Raw genomic sequence first — 13904 nt, forward strand, 5'->3', positions numbered from 1 at the left:
TGTTATCATTCGTCACAAATGATGTACTGTAAAATACTTTTATTTTTGCTTGGAATTAATTTTTCGCTGAAGGAATGATTCAGTGAATATAAAATCAAGCTATATTTTACATTCAACTCATAAATAAATTCCATAAAAAAAACACCCAAAGTCTTTTCAGCAAAAATTAATTCCAGCTAAAATAAAGTATTTTACAGTATACACCACATTGCTTACAGTAAATTCTAAAGCACAAAGACTGATGCTTTAAAGATACAATCATGTACATAGGGGACTAATATGATTAGCGTACCATTCAGGTCCATAGAACATTGAAAGCTTTATTTCAAAGATATCACAAATATTTAACAATTGTGCAAAATATGTACAAAACAAATCTTTTATAACTTATATAAAAAAAACTTAAATATTAAACAATGCATAATTTTTTGTAAATGTACAAAACTTTGTTAAAAATAAATATGTTGACACATAAAAAATGTATTCTCATTCATTAGCTTTATGATAAAAGATGTAATTCTTTGGTATTGTCCTACTTTCTCTGGCTAATGTTAGAACAAGTGCACCAACTTGTAGGTCATCTATGAATCCTGATCTAATCAGCCAAGCTGCTTAAACTTGACCTATTTGTTCATTTCACTAATTTTAACATGATTGGTAAAGTTGTTATAATATAAATGTTCTGTGTTGATCAAATTTGGGAAAAAATGAGCAGTTTGTAGATATTCAGCCCTTTGAATGCCAGGGTTTTTCCCAAAAAATTTTATGCAACATTTTTAGATGTTTTTTTGTTAATTTTGAACCAAATGAACATAATTTTCTTTTTGTTAAAATTCTTGATTATAATTTTTGAAAGGTGACAAAAGCCAACTTTGGGATTCAAAGGGTTAAAAGAGCTTATTTCACAGACTGTACTAATACTGGTTGGAGGCTAGAAACCAATGGATGGAAAGTACAAGTGGCTTGATCTAGACTATAAAACCAATTTCATATAGACACTAACTGAATGTCATCTCTTTACAATTCTGTAAACAGAATCTTGAATACTAAAATAAATTGTTGCAAAATATAAAATGCCGGCGCTGGTCCATAAAAAATACAAAGATGCACCCTTACTAGGTTTATGAATTTAAAAAGTCCTGACTCAATCAGCACAAGGAAGTAATTTTGATATGATCATTTAAAAATCTCCACAGAAACACGAGAACAGGAAAATTGGTACACCGGGTTATTGACATACATGGTACATAGTAATGTTTGATAAAAATCTATGGTGTACTGGGGTAAATATCGACACTACACTGAATGCTAAGAAGATAACCTCAAACTGTTTCATTTGCACTGATACAAATTTTCTGATTTGATGACATTCGTGAAGACAGCATTTCACATAAATCTCCGCGACTCACACTTTTAACCCTTATCTGGTCAAGCCAATGTAAAAGTACATAGGGCTGGCAGGGTTAAACGTCTACAATGTCACTGCTTTCCTAGACTCAGGAGCACGAGATCTCTCCCGAAATTCAAGCGGGTTTGTTTACAGGATACTGATAGCGGAGAACTAGATGTGTATTGGCACTGACTTTAGGATTGAGAGATCACCGAAAAACCAAAAGACAAATCCAGAAAACATGCAACAGAGTAAATAGGAACTATTTCCTGCTCACAGCACTCGGCTTGGCCTTTTTTCTACAGTGCTTGTAACATCAGATGACAGTAGCTACTGTGTAGTGCTGACAGTTTGTGGTTGCATACACACAAGACCTTGGTGGCCAAAATTGTAGCACTCTGAATGTGAGGGGTGCTTACATCAAAAGTTGCTAATAGATACTACAAAGTACAAAGGAATGAAACACAACATGCAGCAAAGACAGTGACTTGTGTACAAGCCACACACAACTGTACCACATGTAAGGGATAGAATCAAGGTATTTATCCAGTTTGTTGAAACTAAAATCTGATAATTCACAAAACAAATTCAGTGTATAAAATGAAAATCCTTATGTTAATATTGTAACAAGTTTTTGAGGGCAAACAATCTAAAATAAAGTAACTATTATAAGAGATTAACATCAACGAATTAGGAATGCTGTTGCTTTTCTTGTATGGTAATGTAATATTGACCATGACACGTAACAAGGCTGCCCATTGCATTTCATAGCAAACAAAGCTTAACATCAACGAATTAGGAATGCTGTGCTTTTCTTATTTGGTAAAGTAGTAACTACCACATCATGTACTACGGCTGCCCATTGGATTTAACAACTAACAAGTTTTAAAATCAGCCAATTAGGAAAGCTGTTCTCACGGAGGTTAGGACAATGTTGATATATAATACACCTGTCCATTGGAACAATAAGGTGGCGAGAATAGTCACAGAAGATACAGCTAAATTTCAAAGCAGTATTTTTATGTTCTGTGTTTATAGTTGGTTGTTTCCAATCATCCTATAATAGACAGGTGTCTATATATTGTTCAATAGACTAGTTTTGAGTTCAGTGGTTGCAAGTTACGTAGTATATGCCTGCGACTGTAAGGGGCAGAGAGGTTATTATAACCAACTGTTGATGAGATTGTATGCCCAAGTTTTTCACTAGATGAATGGCTAGCAGATCTGAATTGTGTCCAACTTCCAATTGTTGAGTGTGAATGACAAACTTATTTTCCATATTTTACAAACATTTTGTAAACTTTCAATAGTAACTTGGAAGCTGACAATACATAATCACTGTATTTCGTCTGAAACTGAAGCTGGTATAGTAAAAGATGTGCCTATTAACTGCATATTCCTGCTGACTGCATGGAAGGGAATCAGCAGTGATTGCCACCTCCCTCGCAACCTTTGCTCATAAGATAGCTACACAACCAAAGAACCCCAAACTCCACTATTGTAATCACCCAGAAAACCAGTACATCTAAAATAATTTATCTGAAATGAACCAAAGCAGATATAAAGTTGCCATCTACTCGGACGGAGCTGACGTGTCATGCTTGAGATTGGCACCCATCTTGTTCAACCCCTGTGTTACGTTATGGATCACTGTAGCTGCTTGTTTAATAGACATCGCCTTGACATTTTCACCATCTTCCTCCCCCTCTAGTTTACCATCTTGTGCCAATAAAGTACCAAACTTTTCAGTTATCTTACGACATTCTTCCTCTCGTGCATGGATTCTTTCCAGTCTCGCCTTTTCTTGTTCCTGGTGAGAAATTTAATTATTATTGTCACTGATTTATATCATATACCCCCGTATGTCTAAAGAAATTATGTAACAATTTTTTCAATTATCATATTGTGGGAGATTTATATATATTGTGAATTACACCTAGCAACAAATTTTATGTGACTCCCAGCATCAGAACTATGGTAAGCAATGAATTGTGGGTGATTTATGCAAATTTCACCTAGTAACAAATTCTGCATGATTTTCTGTATCAAAACCATCGTGAGCAATGCATAATGGGAGATTTATACAAGTTTCACCAAGCAACATATTCTCTGTAAATCCAGGCATAGCCAAGGTGAGCAATGTATTGTGGGAGATTTATGCAAATTACACTAGCTACAAATCCTGTGCGATTCCCTGCACTACAACCATGGTGAGGAAATTTAATATGGGAGATATATGCAAATTACACTTATCAACAAATCCTACAGGATTCCCTGATTTTTTGTTACATTGTATGTGCCCTAAATTAACCTGACTTGATTATTGTTTCAGCAATATTACCAAATATGCAATCATACTAATACGTCTGCCACAAAAAAATCAAATGATTTGATTTCCTTCATTTTATAGTTTAATGTCAAAATCCAGATTTCATCAAAACTGACCATCATCAAATGTGTATACTGTAAAATGACTAATTTTCACTGGGTTTAAATTTCACTGATTTACCATTTCAGGCATATTCAGTGGGTTTTAAATTCACGGTTTCGTCATTTAGATAATGTGTTCTATGCTAAATTTTATATATTCACTGTGTTTTAATTTAGCGCATTTTTCCAGTCAGCGAAATAAGCTAAATTATAACACAGTGAATAATTACCCTCTTTACAGTAGCACATACATTATTAAGCATGGAAATAGCCCATAATACTTTCGCATTTATTGAATCTCACAGGATGTCACGATGCTACATGTATGTCCTTTTGATTTCATGCATAATGCAGGATCTTGCAGTGAACAGAAAATAGGGTCCATTGAATTACTAAATTTACACACATTTTAAATTAAAAATTTTTTGTATACGAGCCCTATATACATGTATATATTATATGGAGTCAATGAATTACATTTTGTACCTCAAGATTGCTACTCGGTACTGTAAATACCAAAAAACCCAGACAAATGATCTAATATTGTTTGAGAACTTTGACAAATGGCTAAAAAAATTTTAAGTTAAAACTATTAATGTACCTTTCTCCTCTCCTCTGCTTTCTTCAGCTTTTCATCCAATTCTTCAGGACTCACTGGCGTTTTGTTTTCTTTCTCCATCATTAGTTGGGATAAGCGTTTAGGCACATTTGATTTGGAACGATTCTCTTCCTCTATGTCAAAGGTCAAATCAAATGACATGCCACTTGGCGATTTAAGAGGTTCTGTAATGATTGGTTCTGCCATGATGACACAAGGATAAACGAGCTAGAAACTGAAGAAAAAAAACCACAAATTATTTTTTTTTATTGCTGGACTTTGAATTTTCATATATTGATTTTCAACAATCCAAAAGAAATTTAAATGTTTTATTGGGTTATATAAATATAATAAATGTCGTCACGATTACACTGTTGGAGCAAGTTATGAGTGGAGGTTACATAATATTAAGTGACGAGAGGAAGGTACAGTACAATATACTTCAAATCAAGCTAATTTTTATTATTTTTCATCCAATATTAAACTAAATATCTAGTCTGTAAAACCTAATGATATTAGGCAGTCTGAGCAGACTGTACTCTAATTACAAGCAAGTGTGCCTCCGGATAACATGTAGCTACTTGATTCATAGCAAACACTCTAAAATAACCACAGTGTACCATTTCTCAGACTGAAAACCCTAAGGGACATGACTATGCAGACAGCAATTCTACTTTAAATTATGCCCAATACAGTCTCATAAAAACAATAAGATTTTTTTCATTTTTGGTACGCTTTACAGATTATAAAAATATTCTATTATAATTTATTAGCAAAAATAAAACCTGGGGGATACATGTGTGTTTATATTATACAGTCAATGTATAGACTCTATGAGGAAAAAGTAAAGCATGACCTTTTCGAAAAACATTGCCATTTTTGTCAAATATGCGTGAAAATGAAGAAAATCAAACCCCCCCCCAACATTTTCCTTTGTGCCTCAACCCATTAATACAGTTGAATACAATTTCAATTTTCACTCACTCACAAAATTTTTCTCTTGCAAAATTAAAACAATGGAAGTCTAATTTACAGATACAGAAAGCAAAGAACAGTGGTACATGTAACTGTTAACTGGGATCATAAACAACACAGTATTAGCATAAATCTAACAAAATCTCAGGACACATGGGTGATATACTAAAAAATAGAAAATTAGATATTCAAATTTTTCTTTTCTACAGATATGGATTATGATTTCTATCAGGAGATGATGACAGGCTTCTTTTTGGTGATATCATTTATGTATGAACTGAACTCCCTCCCTCTATAAACTTAACATTATGGTCTGTCTGGCATAAACGTAGATGAATAACGTTGACGTGAGCCATGATTGGAATACATAACTATTATTTGATGTACTATGATGGTGACTACTCAGTAAATGCCTGCAAGCAGAGAAGCAACCATAGAAATACATGTATTGATTTAAGAAGGTTCTCACCCATTCAAATATTACATCTCCTGAGAACGTTTACTGAATATTGTACCGTTTATAATTATGTTTAACATAGAAACAGCTAATAGAGCAAATAGGATTTGGCAATTGTATTAATAAGAGAGTACAATTTGTATTTACTATACCGAGGGTAATAGAGAATATATTGAGTTTGAGCTCACAAATGATATACCAGCAACAATATCAAAATTGATGATACAATATGCTTAAAGATGGATCAGGCCACTGTCGTAAAAAACACAAAAAAAATATGATTAAGGACGAATCAGGCCAGCCACCGCCATAAAAAATTAGTCAAGCAGCCTCTCGGCCAAGATAGCTCTGCTGTTGGCAATACACATTTCAATTAAAGAATTAAAAATATCATCACAAAATGAGCAAAGGTCCACCTGTAATAGCTTTATGTATAATATCAAATCAATCAGACGTGCGGTTTCTAAAAGAAGTCAAAAATATCACTTTCTACCAAAAAATGACAAAAATATTCACCAAAATTAGAGAATTCAAGATATGATCATGAAATGAACAAATCTAGGTGAGGTCTACCCAAGGTACATATAAACCATGTATCAAAGCAATTAGGTTTGTAGTTTTCAAGATGAAGTCAAAAAAGGTGCACGGACATGGAAGACGACGAACAATGAACATTTTACACAAGAATTGCAACTTGCCTCTCAAAACCACATTTTCTGTATTACCGGTATTTCAGTGGCATGTATTGAAACAGAAAAAAAAATTACATTTCAATAAAATTTGGTTGGAACCACCTTAAAAGGGTCAAGGTCTATATACATAATAATTATGGTTGTGATTAAATATCAGACGTGTATAATGTTTGTTTTCCAATAATTTTTTTTTAACAGAAAGAAAATCCTAGCTGACTTACCCAGTCTGAGCCATATTATGATTACACTAACTTTTTATAATTGTACATGTACGCTATATACTCAGTCCAGGGCTCTATCTTGGCTTCAATGTGTTTGAAGTGGGAAATGAATGTTTGTATTGTAAAATTATCATTCATTTTTTCTGAACCTATGCTTTTTCACTAATTATTTCTTTTTTTCTAATCCATTGTAATACAGAACCCAAATTACAATTGTGGCACCAAATCAGTACACACACATGGTAATGTCATGTAGCTCAACATAGATTATCATAATATGCAAATTATTGGAAAATGATTTTTTCGTCACAATTTGCATATGCATAACAAATATCCTTTTTGATTGCTCATTTGGAATCACAGCAGTCATTTTGGCGCAGTATTGATTGGATTGAAAAAAAAATATGAAAAATTTGTTTAAGAAACAAAAGGTTAATCATTAATAAAACGTGTACTACACGCTGTAGATTAATAAGGTTTATGCAGGAAAAAAAATGAGCAAGGTAATAATTTAAATAATCATATCAATCATGGCTTGACTTAATTAAGACCATAGCTAGTCAAACAAAATGTCTAATTATATTAAAGACATGGATTCTGTGAAATTGACACAGGATATTAAAATCACAGTCCTTGGAAACCAAATGGACATCACTGATGAAGATGAATGAGCTTGCAATATCTAATTTGCTGGCTATGAACATGAAGAATATGCACAATTGAAAGCATACGAACTATAACGATGAAGTCGAAACTACAAAGGAGCTAGGATAATTTATGATAATAGCTTCGACTGATTCAGAATAAATACGTCATTTTCCTGCGCCATGATGTCGTAGTACTCCCATCATGCAAACTCAAGGCCAAGTCTACACACGCCCATCAATAATGCTTGAATAGAGATAGATAATTTGTATGTGAAAAGAAAATGAATAAATGAAAACGCGATTTTTTTAATGAAAAAAAATCATAATTTTACACGTATAGTTGTTAAAATTTTGGAAAACGTGTATTTCAACCACAGACGTTAGAATTCTATGTACAGTATTATATGAACATGTAAAGGTCAAATGCGGAAATCACAATTTACCGAAACCTACGGAGTAAAAATGCAATTTTGCGACATTAAAAGAAAATTTTAAGCAATGAAATGCTCACGCCTTGATCTTTGAAACAAAATATACAGTAATGATTCAGAATCCATCTCATGTAACGATGCAGACATGCAGATAATATTGAAAGGTAGATTTGTTTAGTGTGAAGGTCTGTCTGAATTCGGAGACAGGGAACCCAAACGAGAATCACAGACATATACAAAATATTTTTTTCTCGATAATCTCAAGATTAAACCAAAATAAAAGTATTACAATCATACCTTGATATCAGGAAATTCTAATACCGGGCAAATGGAGTAAAATGACACTCGGTGACTGTCTGCTTGACTAAGATAATCTGACGAACATAAATCACCGTGCGAGACAGGAAGCGAGACGTGCCCTGTGTTTTGAATTTTGTCGGCCACTGATTGGCTGATAAAATTTCCGCACTACGAACTTCGACCTTTGGCACGAAAATGGCTTCGCAAGATTGCGTTTCGTGTACGGCAGCCGGTACCGGCACACGTCCTGACAAAAATAACAAGATATGTGACAACGAAGTCGATATATACAGAGATACTGTCGTCCGATACTTAGGTGAGAACTATCTAAAACGAAGTTTTATTCAGGGTTGTTCCATGATTCACTCCAAACAAATCATCGCGATCGTACTCAAATCTATACGAACTATTAAATGATAAAACTCGATTATGTTAACGTTAACAACTTGCGTAATCGCAGTAAAAATAAAATGCAAGGAACCTACGATGCTATTTTGCAGAGGAACAATTTTTACAAAACTGTTTTAAAATGTTGATAGTGCTGTATTACAGACTGCACAAAATGAGTTTTCCCTACGGGAGGGAAGGGGATGCGGCTAGAATAGTTTTCATGGCGTTGGAGAGTTCTTAAAATTCTTGTTTTAGTTCAAAGCTTATAGAATTGTCGCTGGTTTTGCTCACTACAAAACTCCATTTGCTCAGCAATATAGAATGGAACCGGAAGGGACAACATAAATATATCGTTAGTGGTTTTTTCAAATTATTCAGGCTGCATACATTTTCATAAATCTTTATTATCAGGTTATGCAAATGAAGTTGGTGAATCTTTTCGTGCCTTAGTTCCTGTATCGCTCGTACGTTTCAGTTATCTTGTTGCTAGTGGTTACGTTGTAGCAGATTCTGTTGACAAAGGCTTGAAAGCTAGCAGGGTAAGATATGATATGAGTTACGTACATAAGCATCAATTTATTATGAAATGAAAAAGTTTATTTTTGTAAACGTAAAAAAAAGGACATGCTAGTCTGTCTATATGCTTCTCAATTGTTACTTATAGCATCGTAAACTGGTAAGCTCTGTTGAGATGGTTCAAATCTGTTTGACCTTATACATGGTGTAATGATTAGGGTGTTCTCCCAGCATCAGTGAAATTGTGAGTTCAACTCAGCAGTGAAAAAATAAAGAGACTTGACATGCCATTCTCGCAACATTGGTAAAATGGTTGGTAAAATTGGGTCTCGTGCTGTTTGTGTTCACAATAATCTCAATATCTTTTGGCAATGAGTAACAGATTACTTAAGAGGCTATCGTCTAAATTTTTGACAAAAATGTTTAAAGCACACAAAATTTTGTTCACATCAAAGAATTTGGCTAATTACGCTGATTGTTAAATTTATTTTTTCCTTTCTGTTAATTTTTGTCATGTTATTCAGTGTATGAACAAAATAAAACTGTTCTTTGAAAGATAGTGAAAGATAATTCAATACTGTTGCATCCTGGTCATGACTTGCGTGATTGAGAAAATAACCCCAATTCAATAATCTATTCTGCAGATACAATGGAAAAATAACACAACTAAAAAGAAGAAAATTGTGCATGCTGTTGGAGACAGTTTAGTATGGCAAGGGTTGGCATCAGTTGCAATCCCTGGCTTTACTATTAATAGAATATGTGCCTTGTCACTCTTTATTCTAAGAAAAACAACATCGCTGCCAGTCGGTGTTCGAAAATGGACAACAACAGCAATCGGATTATCAGCTATACCTTTCATCATTAAGCCGATTGACAGGTAAATTTATGTTTTACCTTCAGTTCGTAGATTTTTCTTCGAACTGAGACTTGTAGGTAAATTTTGATAACCTGTAAATAATTCATAGAAAATGTTTGCATGATTTTTTTATTAATTTTACTCTATGTTGTTGTCATTTTCAGGTCTGTGGATTATATGATGGACAGTACTTTAAGGAAAATCTACAGAATTGAAGAAGATGAGCAAGTATTTGTACATCATGAAAGATAGTGTACACACTCTTGCTTCTTAAAAACATTTTACTATACGGGTTAAGGACAGCAAACAGTACTATGCATTGCAGTGTGATGACGTTGCATTCACACTTTGCAAATCTGTGAGTGAGGTATCATCCCTTGACCAATATCTACACCTTATAATTTTGAGATTTTGGATGGGTAATAAGAAATTAACTGCAGGATATGAATTTAAATTACCCTTGTAAGTTTGATTTGTAAACAATAGACACTGAGTTAGGAGGCTTTGTTTGTCTTTGAAAGTTAGTTGCATTGCAGGTATGTTTGTCTAAGGGATGAGGCCCTCCAGTACTCTCAAAATGAATTGTGTGCATAAATCAGGAATGGATATCTAATTTGCATACTGTGGAATACCTTATTTTCACTGGAATTAATTTTCGCTGAAATGGCTTTTTGGGTGTTTTGTGTGGAATTTATTTTCACTGATTTTTGATGAGTTTAATGTGAAATATAGAAAAAAAAGTATATTCGCTGGATTTTATTTCATCCCTTCAGCAAAAATAGTGAGAATAAATTCCAAGCGAAAATAAAGTATTCGACAGTAATTCACATTTTTAGCAAAAACAGCCAGTTTTTAATAATTGCTTTTTTATTATTTATATTTGCAAAATGTGAACACAACTTCTAACACTATAGATACCAAAATGGCAATAATTTCAAACTTTTTAGTATTATACACATTTGTTAGGACGAAGACATCAGCATTTTTTCTGTGATTCATCAACTATTTGTCATCTGCCTTAAATCCAGTTTTGACAGTAAATTGTTCCATCTACACATTTTATAAATACAAATATCAGTGCAGCTAATACTGAAAATTGAGACTGCCAATGAACTTTTTGCATGTAGTGGTCAGTCATAGGTCAGCAGTTAAGCAGTTTTGGTTTAGGGTTAGATATTTACATTACTTTACTGTACATTATTAAGTGTTCCATGTTAGGTTCCATTACAGCTCAGAAAAGAATCTATACAATATATATTGCATTTTTGGATTGAATCTATTCACAAGATAAATAAAATAAATATATTGCTGGAAAGTAACTGTTGATATTGTATTGATGAGAATTACCTGAATGTCCTGATTGGTACCTGTGTATTGGTGACAATTACTTCATCAGTACTTGTTTCATGCTGAGAATTACCTGATTGGTACTTGTGCATTGGTGAGAATTACCTGATTGGTACTTGTGTATTGGTGAGAATTACTTGATTTATACTTGTGTATTGATGAGAAGTACTTGATTGGTACTTGTGTATTGGTGAGAATTACCTGATTGGTACTTGTGTATTGATGAGAATTACTTGATTGGTACTTGTGTATTGGTGAGAATTACCTGATCAGTAATTGTGTATTGATGAGAAGTACTTGATTGGTACTTGTGTATTGGTGAGAATTACCTGATTGGTACTTGTGTATTGGTGAGAATTACCTGATTGGTACTTGTGTATTGATGAGATGTACTTGATTGGTACTTGTGTATTGGTGAGAATTACCTGATTGGTACTTGTGTATTGGTGAGAATTACCTGATTTATACTTGTGTATTGATGAGAGTTACCTGATTGGTACTTGTGTATTGGTGAGAATTACCTGATTTATACTTGTGTATTGATGAGAGTTACCTGATTGGTACTTGAGTATTGGTGAGAATTACCTGATCAGTAATTGTGTATTGGTGCGAATTACCTGATTGGTACTTGTGTATTGGTGAGAATTACACGATTGTTACTTGTGTATTGGTGTAAATTGCGTGATTGGTACTTGTGTATTGATGACAATTACCAGGGTGGTACTTGTCTATTGATGACAATTACCTGATTGGTACCTGTGCATTGGTGAGAATTACCCGATTGGTACTTGTGCATTGGTGAGAATTACCTGATTGGCACCTGTGCATTCATGAGAATTGCCTGATTGGTACCTGTGCATTGGTGAGAATTACCTGATTGGTACCTGTGCATTGGTGAGAATTACCTGATTGGTACGTGTGTATTGGTGAGAATTACCTGATTGGCACCTGTGCATTCATGAGAATTGCCTGATTGGTACCTGTGCATTGGTGAGAATTACCTGATTGGTACCTGTGCATTCATGAGAATTGCCTGATTGGTACCTGTGCATTGGTGAGAATTACCTGATTGGTACATGTGTATTGGTGAGAATTACCTGATTGGTACCTGTGTATTGGTGAGAATTAATTGATTGGTACTTGTGTATTGGTGAGAATTAATTGATTGGTACTTGTGCATTGGTGAGAATTACCTGATTGGTACTTGTGCATTGGTGAGAATTGCCTGATTGGTACTTGTGTATTGATGACAATTACCATATTGGTACTTGTGTATTGATGACAATTACCTGATTGGTACTTTTGTATTGATGACAATTACCTGATTGGCACCTGTGCATTGGTGAGAATTACCTAATTGGCACCTGTGCATTGGTGAGAATTACCTGATTGGTACCTGTGCATTGGTGAGAATTACCTGATTAGCACTTGTGTATTGGTGAGAATTACCTGATTGGTACTTGTGTATTAATGACAATTACCTGATTGGTATTTGTGTATTAATGACAATTACCTGATTGGTTCTTGTGCATTGGTGAGAATTACCTGATTGGTACTTGTGCATTGGTGAGAATTGCCTGATTGGTACTTGTGTATTGATGACAATTACCATATTGGTACTTGTGTATTGATGACAACTACCTGATTGGTACTTTTGTATTGATGACAATTACCTGATTGGCACCTGTGCATTGGTGAGAATTACCTAATTGGCACCTGTGCATTGGTGAGAATTACCTGATTGGTACCTGTGCATTGGTGAGAATTACCTGATTAGCACCTGTGTATTGGTGAGAATTACCTGATTGGTACTTGTGTATTAATGACAATTACCTGATTGGTACTTGTGTATTAATGACAATTACCTGATTGGTACTTTTGTATTGATGACAGTTACCTGATTGGCACCTGTGCATTGGTAAGAATTACCTAATTGGCACCTGTGCATTGGTGAGAATTACCTGATTAGCACCTGTGTATTGGTGAGAATTACCTGATTGGTACTTGTGTATTAATGACAATTACCTGATTGGTATTTGTGTATTAATGACAATTACCTGATTGGTACTTTTGTATTGATGACAATTACCTGATTGGCACCTGTGCATTGGTGAGAATTACCTAATTGGCACCTGTGCATTGGTGACAATTACCTGATTGGTACTTTTGTATTGATGACAGTTACCTGATTGGTACCTGTGCATTGGTGAGAATTACCTGATTGGCACCTGTGCATTGGTGAGAATTACCTTATTGGTACTTGTGCATTGGTGAGAATTACCTGATTGGCACCTGTGTATTGGTGAGAATTACCTGATTCGTACTTGTGCATTGGTGAGAATTACCTGAGTGGTACCTGTGCATTGGTGAGAATTACCTGATTGGTACTTGTGCATTGGTGAGAATTGCCTGATTGGCATCTGTGTATTTGTGAGAATTACCTGATTTGTACTTGTGTAATTGTTAGAATTAATTGATTGGTACTTGTGTATTGGTGAGAATTACTTGATTGGTACTTGTGTATTGGTGAGAAGTACCTGATTAGTGCTTGTGTATTGTGAGAATTACCTGATTGGTACTTGTGTATTGATAAGAATTACCTGATCAGTACATGTGTATTTGTGAGAATTATCTGATTGGTACTTGTGTGT

General features: G+C 34.2%; 2 protein-coding genes across 2 annotated transcripts; one reads left to right on the forward strand and one right to left on the reverse strand.

Moving 5' to 3' along the window:
• Positions 1 to 294: 294 nt before the first annotated feature.
• On the reverse strand, positions 295 to 8281 carry LOC100373984 (uncharacterized). The gene is made up of 3 exons (XM_002739023.4): positions 8139 to 8281; positions 4422 to 4653; positions 295 to 3200 (listed from the first exon to the last, which is right to left on the reverse strand). Exons 2-3 carry the CDS (start codon positions 4623 to 4625, stop codon positions 2964 to 2966), a joined length of 441 nt encoding a protein of 146 aa, XP_002739069.1. The 5' UTR covers positions 4626 to 4653; positions 8139 to 8281; the 3' UTR covers positions 295 to 2963.
• Positions 8271 to 11225, forward strand: LOC100375189 (mitochondrial fission process protein 1-like). Its single transcript, XM_002739028.4, has 4 exons — positions 8271 to 8457; positions 8943 to 9070; positions 9692 to 9927; positions 10071 to 11225. The coding sequence occupies exons 1-4, from the start codon at positions 8337 to 8339 to the stop codon at positions 10156 to 10158; spliced, it is 573 nt and encodes a 190-aa protein (XP_002739074.1). The 5' UTR covers positions 8271 to 8336; the 3' UTR covers positions 10159 to 11225.
• The last annotated feature ends 2679 nt before the right edge of the window (positions 11226 to 13904 follow it).

This window comes from Saccoglossus kowalevskii, chromosome 16, assembly GCF_978046115.1.
Source record: "Saccoglossus kowalevskii chromosome 16, keSacKowa6.1, whole genome shotgun sequence".
In the NCBI taxonomy this organism is placed as follows: Eukaryota; Metazoa; Hemichordata; class Enteropneusta; family Harrimaniidae; genus Saccoglossus; species Saccoglossus kowalevskii.